This window comes from Dipodomys merriami, unplaced genomic scaffold (genome assembly GCF_024711535.1).
Source record: "Dipodomys merriami isolate MVZ:Mamm:240054 unplaced genomic scaffold, mDipMer1.0.p SCAF_82, whole genome shotgun sequence".
Taxonomy (NCBI): Eukaryota; Metazoa; Chordata; class Mammalia; order Rodentia; family Heteromyidae; genus Dipodomys; species Dipodomys merriami.
Window position 1 is genome coordinate 6,013,613 of NW_027206424.1, and position 6,321 is coordinate 6,019,933.

The 6,321-nt window shown below is 66.7% G+C and overlaps 1 protein-coding gene across 1 annotated transcript; it reads left to right on the forward strand.

Moving 5' to 3' along the window:
• The first annotated feature begins 972 nt into the window (after positions 1 to 972).
• On the forward strand, positions 973 to 5,650 carry Prap1 (proline rich acidic protein 1). Its single transcript, XM_070011474.1, has 5 exons — positions 973 to 1,066; positions 1,662 to 1,728; positions 2,969 to 3,018; positions 5,167 to 5,270; positions 5,365 to 5,650. The coding sequence occupies exons 1-5, from the start codon at positions 1,062 to 1,064 to the stop codon at positions 5,472 to 5,474; spliced, it is 336 nt and encodes a 111-aa protein (XP_069867575.1). The 5' UTR covers positions 973 to 1,061; the 3' UTR covers positions 5,475 to 5,650.
• Positions 5,651 to 6,321: the final 671 nt, after the last annotated feature.

The window sequence follows — 6,321 nt, forward strand, 5'->3', positions numbered from 1 at the left end:
ACTCTTCAGCTGAAGACGAGTGCTCTACCACTTGAGCCACAGCACCACTTCCTGTTTTCTAGTGATTAATTGGAGATAAGAGTTCTACCTGGGCTGGCTTTGAACCAGGGTCCTCAGATCTCAGCCTCCTGGGTAGCTAGGATTACAGACATGAGCCACCTTCCCAGCCCCTACAGTAATTCTTTAAACATGGTTTCCTTTAATATTGCTAACTGGACCCACTAAGAAATAGTCTCTAGTATCTGGTTTATTCTTCCTTCATATTGGTCACGTTGTTTCTTTGCAAGGCTTGTAATTTGGGGTTGAAAATAAATGTTTTAATGGGGTTGTCAATAGTAGTGAGTGAAGAGTATGAGCTGGAAATGCCCAGGGATGCGCATTCTGCATTTCCCACTGGGCTCATCTCTGCCCCTAGGGCAGTCTGCTGACATTCAGTGGAATGTCTTCACGGTGGGTTGGTTATTCTCTGGTCTGTCCCTGCCCACAGTTCTGCCGACACTCAGTGGAATGTCTTCACGGTGGGTTGGTGATTCTCTGCCCACAGTTCTGCCGACACTCAGTGGAATGTCTTCTCGGTGGGTTGGTGATTCTCTGGTCTGTCCCTGCCCACAGTTCTGCCATGGCTCTGCCTGCCAACCCGCCTCTCCGCTGGTCAGGGCTCTGGGCCTGTCCCAGAGGAACTGTGGGGAGCGGGTGCGGCTGTTCTTTCCCAGGATGTCTCTCACTTCTAGGCACGATTGGCAGATGGAAGGGGACAGAAGGAGGGTTGGGGAGGGGAGAGGGAGAAGGGGAGGGGGGACAGCAAGGGATGAGGGGGGGAGAGGGAAGGGGAGGGGGAGGGTGGCAGGACTGGCAGACTGGACAGGCGGGGGTGGCCAGGCTGGAACCTGGGAGGCAGCTCGGGGCCTGGGCTGGGTGCCAGGTTGGCGACTGCTGGCCCTGCCCTCGGCCAGACACACCCATGTGGGGGTGATAAAACTTCAGCAGCCTGCGTGGGAGGCCGAAGCCGGATCCTGTGCTCCGGGACGCGCAGCCCTGCGTGGAGGCCCCGCTGCCCAGCCATGAGGTGACACCCCCACGGTCAGGGTCCCCTGGCTGTGGGTCTGAGACGGCTCCCGTTCCCACCCAGGGGAGGGTCTGGAGCAGGGCAGGGGGAGGCGCCTCTTCGGTAGACCATCTTCTGTGCATCCCACCCCCCAAATGCAAGAGCAGCCCTGCACAGCCGCGAGCCCACCCCCTCGAGCCTCTGACCCAGCGGACCATCACGGAGGGAGCCCTGGGACGGGGCGAGGCCAGAAAGAGGAGGGGTGGGAGCCCGGAGGCTGGGGGGGCTGGAGGCCCGCAGGGAGGCACCTCAGACAGCAGGGGACGGTCCCCAAAGGGGGTCCTTCAGGCCTTGCCCAGCACAGGAACTCGCCTCTGGGGACCCGACAGCCCAACCACTCCCTCCAGGGCTCCGTCCCAGGCCCCCGGGGCACCCCACCCCCCTCTGACCCCTACCTGAGGGGGGCCGTCCTGTGGGTGGGGGTGACGGGTCCCCTTGGGCCCTCCCCTCTGTGGGACGGCACCGCCGTGTCCACCCAGGTCCTCCCCGGGGTAGGGGTGATGGGAAGGTGGGCAGGGAAGCGGCTCACTCCCTCATGCCCGCCCCAATCCTGTAGACTCCTCCTGGTCACCGGTCTGGCGGCCATGCTGTTGTGGGAAGCTGCTGCAGGCCCACCACCCCAGGTACGCTGGCCTCTCCCTGGGGGTGCGGGGAAGGCCGCCGCCCCCTGGGGTCAGCTTGCTGGGGCACAGATATAAGTGAGACTGCAGGATGAGAAGCAGATGCCCTTCACTGGGTCTGACAGGCAGGGAGGGGATGTGGCCTCCGTGACACCCAGGTGGCCCCAGGGAGGGGACGTGGCCTCCAGGGGCCCCGGGGAGCAGAGGCTGTGTGCTGGGCCTCCGCTGCCCTGTGCTGAGAGGCTGTGCTGGACGGGGAAGGGCCTGTCACAGTCAGCTCCTCAGGGTAAGCCTGGGAGGGGTGAGGACACAGAGGTCAGCCATCCCTCCACGGCCTCCACGGCCCCCCACAGGCCTCCACAGGCCTCCACAGGCCTCCACGGCCCTCCACAGCCCCCACGGCCCTCCACAGCCGTCCACAGCCGTCCACGGCCCCCCACAGGCCTCCACGGCCGTCCACGGCCCTCCACAGCCGTCCACGGCCCTCCACAGCCGTCCACGGCCCTCCACAGCCGTCCACGGCCCCCCACAGGCCTCCACAGCCGTCCACGGCCCTCCATAGCCTCCACGGCCCTCCACAGCCCTCCACAGCCGTCCACGGCCTCCACGGCCGTCCACGGCCCTCCACGGCCCTCCACAGCCCTCCACAGCCGTCCACGGCCTCCACGGCCGTCCACGGCCCTCCGCAGCCGTCCATGGCCCTCCACGGCCTCCACGGCCCTCCACGGCCTCCACGGCCCTCCACAGCCGTCCACGGCCCTCCACGGCCTCCACGGCCGTCCACGGCCCTCCACAGCCGTCCACGGCCCTCCACGGCCTCCACGGCCGTCCACGGCCCTCCACGGCCGTCCACGGCCCTCCACAGTCCTCCACGGCCCCCATGGCCTCCGCGGCCTCCACGGGCCTCCCGAGCTGTCCTTCCCCAGTGTTCCCTTTGCTTTCACCCTGTCTGCTTTGTTCCCCAGGGTGCGGGCTCCGCCCAGGGCAGCCAGACTAGTGCTCAGGGCTCAGTAGGGTGCAGAGCTCAGGGCTGTGCCGGGGAGCTGGGCGGCCTCCCCCGTGCAGCCTCCGGGCTTCGCCCCACACACCATGCTGCGCAAGGTGCTCCTTACCCTCCCGGATGTGCACAGGTGGAGCCAAAGCCCGACCCTTAGCCCGGGGTGAGCTTGGGAGCTGTCCCTCCCTGGGTGACCTCTAACCCATGCTCCTGCGGGTGGACTCACACCTGTGCCTCACCGTCCAGGACTCCAAGACCAGAGGCACCCTCGGGGCAGCCCAGCCAGACACGCAGAAGTAAGTGCCTCAGACCTTTCTGCTCCTCCTCCAAAGCGTCAGGTATCTGCAGCGGGCCCTGGGTGTGGGAGAGCAGCCCCGCCTAGGAGTTTGGGGGGGGGTGCTGATGCTTGGACCCTGGATGCCTGAGACCAGCCCAGGAGCAGAGTCACCTGGGTCCCGGCCCCTCCCCCTCCCCCTCCAGCCCAGGAGCAGTCACCTGGGTCCCGGCCCCTCCCCTATCCCCTCCCCCTCCAGCCCAGGAGCAGAGTCACCTGGGTCCCGGCCCCTCCCCTATCTCCTCCCCCTCCAGCCCAGGAGCAGTCACCTGGGTCCCGGCCCCTCCCCTATCCCCTCCCCCTCCAGCCCAGGAGCAGAGTCACCTGGGTCCCGGCCCCTCCCCCTCCCCCTCCAGCCCAGGAGCAGTCACCTGGGTCCCGGCCCCTCCCCCTCCCCCTCCAGCCCAGGAGCAGTCACCTGGGTCCCGGCCCCTCCCCTATCCCCTCCCCCTCCAGCCCAGGAGCAGTCACCTGGGTCCCGGCCCCTCCCCTATCCCCTCCCCCTCCAGCCCAGGAGCAGAGTCACCTGGGTCCCGGCCCCTCCCCCTCCCCCTCCAGCCCAGGAGCAGTCACCTGGGTCCCGGCCCCTCCCCCTCCCCCTCCAGCCCAGGAGCAGTCACCTGGGTCCCGGCCCCTCCCCCTCCCCCTCCAGCCCAGGAGCAGTCACCTGGGTCCCGGCCCCTCCCCTATCCCCTCCCCCTCCAGCCCAGGAGCAGTCACCTGGGTCCCGGCCCCTCCCCTATCCCCTCCCCCTCCAGCCCAGGAGCAGAGTCACCTGGGTCCCGGCCCCTCCCCTATCCCCTCCCCCTCCAGCCCAGGAGCAGAGTCACCTGGGTCCCGGCCCCTCCCCCTCCCCCTCCAGCCCAGGAGCAGTCACCTGGGTCCCGGCCCCTCCCCTATCCCCTCCCCCTCCAGCCCAGGAGCAGTCACCTGGGTCCCGGCCCCTCCCCTATCCCCTCCCCCTCCAGCCCAGGAGCAGAGTCACCTGGGTCCCGGCCCCTCCCCTATCTCCTCCCCCTCCAGCCCAGGAGCAGTCACCTGGGTCCCGGCCCCTCCCCTATCCCCTCCCCCTCCAGCCCAGGAGCAGTCACCTGGGTCCCGGCCCCTCCCCTATCCCCTCCCCCTCCAGCCCAGGAGCAGTCACCTGGGTCCCGGCCCCTCCCCTATCCCCTCCCCCTCCAGCCCAGGAGCAGTCACCTGGGTCCCTGCCCCTCCCCTCCCCCTCCAGCCCAGGAGCAGTCACCTGGGTCCCGGCCCCTCCCCTATCCCCTCCCCCTCCAGCCCAGGAGCAGTCACCTGGGTCCCTGCCCCTCCCCTCCCCCTCCAGCCCAGGAGCAGTCACCTGGGTCCCGGCCCCTCCCCTATCCCCTCCCCCTCCAGCCCAGGAGCAGTCACCTGGGTCCCGGCCCCGCCCCCCACTCCATCTCCTTGGCAGCCGCTGGTGGGCCATCTGGGCACAGCACAGGTTCTTTTCTTTTGTTTTGTTTTTTTGTTTTGTTTTTTTGTTTTTTGTCAGTTGTGGGCCTGAACTCTGGGCCTGGGCACTGTCCCTCAGCTCTTCAGCTCAAGGCTAGTGCTCTACCACTTGAGCCACAGCACCACTCCCGGCTTTTTCTGCTTATGTGGTGCTGAGGAATCGAACCCAGGGCCTCATGCATGCAAGGCAAGCGCTCTACCCCTGAGCCACCTTCCCAGCCCCACAGCACAGGTTCTTGTCCTTAAGAATCCTGCTGTGAAGCCGGCACCGGTGGCTCACACCGGTCATCCTAGTTACTCAGGAGACTGAGAGCTGAGGATCACAGTTCAAAGCCAGCCCAGGCAGGAAAGTCCCTGAGACTAGCTCCAAGAAATCACCAGAAAACCAGAAGTGGCGCTGTGGTTCAAGTGGCAGAGCGCTCGCCTTGAGCGGAAGAGCTGAGGAGCAGCACCAGGCCCAGAGTTCAAGCCCCAGCCGGTCTCGCGCCCCAGGGGCAGAGCTCCGGGAAGGCCTGTCTGGGACGGGGCAGGTGTTGGCTGGCAGGCTGGACTGACTTCCTGGGACAGGGGGCACCCCCTGGGGCTGCCTAGTCCACTCCCCACCTGCACATGGACCTGACCAGCTGTGTTGCAGGGCCTGGGGCGCCCAAGCCATGGAGACTCACGAGGATGACCCGCTGGGGAGACTGCACCCTGAGCCCATCGGGACGCTGGCAGAGGAGCCGCTGCCAGGCCTGGGTGGGTTGAGGCCACCCCAGAGGGACCAGGGGGAAGGGGGGAGGGAAGGGGCTGGGAGGAAACTGAGGCCATACCTGCATTTACCTGTCTGCAGATGCCAAGGCCTGGGTGGAGATCAGGGACACTCTGGGCCCTCTTCGCCGCCCCCAGCGAGGTCCCGAGCCTGATCTTGACAGCCTGTACCACCCCCTGTCGGACGTCTAGGGAGGGGACGAGTCCCAGTCATAGGACAGTGTTGTCTGGAGGACCTAGGCCACACCTGCCACCCTGGTGGCGGGGAGCTCCAAAGGCACTAACCACCCTCCTGTCCCTGCCCACGGCCGAGGCCACGGGGTTGATCGATGATCCTTCCCGGCCAGAAAAATAAACACCTGCAAACAGATGCGCAGCCCGTGACCATCTACTAGACCAGTGGCTCAGGCCCAGCCGGCTCTGCCGGGAGGAGGGCTGCTTTCGCCCCCGAAGGGCACCCGGGCTCCACTGACCCCCGGGCTCACGGCAGCCTGTGGGGCTGGGTTGGGCAGTCAGCGTGGGACCAGCCTCAGCAAGAACGGCAGCCACCTCTCATGGAAGGGGCTAGAAGGGATGGGGACTGTGGCCGTGGGGGTCAAGTGGACAGGCACACACGTCCAGCGGGGACATCTGGCCGTTTTCAGGGCTCCTCGCTCTCTGAGATGCAAGGCCGCCTGCTCAGGGTCACCTAGCACAAGCCAGGCCACGGGAGTCACGTGCACACGGGTGCCTGGACGGGTGCCTGGACTGTGCTCCGACAGGGGCAGCGAGGGCTGTGGCCCGGCCTTCGGGACAGAGCCACGGCAGAGCGAGCACCCAGCAGAGGCCATCAGCTCCCCATTCTGCTGTGCCAGCCGGCCGTGGCTGCCCGGTTTGTCCCTGTGATGGCACGTGCCCTGCATTCTCCAGCACACCCCTCGCCCCCCACTCAAGCGGCAGTTGTGAAGACTCCTGCACACCCTGGCTTCAAGCCACATAAACTAGGGGCCGGTGCCCCCGTGAGGTCACGCTCACGGTCATGTGGTACACCGCACCTGCT

Bases quoted from the DNA above. Each gene is read 5' to 3' on its own strand.
- Prap1 (XM_070011474.1), top strand. The intron at 1,729-2,968 runs GTACGCTGGCCT...CTCACCGTCCAG, and splicing joins CTGCAGGCCCACCACCCCAG to GACTCCAAGACCAGAGGCAC. The intron at 5,271-5,364 runs GTGGGTTGAGGC...ACCTGTCTGCAG, and splicing joins GGAGCCGCTGCCAGGCCTGG to ATGCCAAGGCCTGGGTGGAG.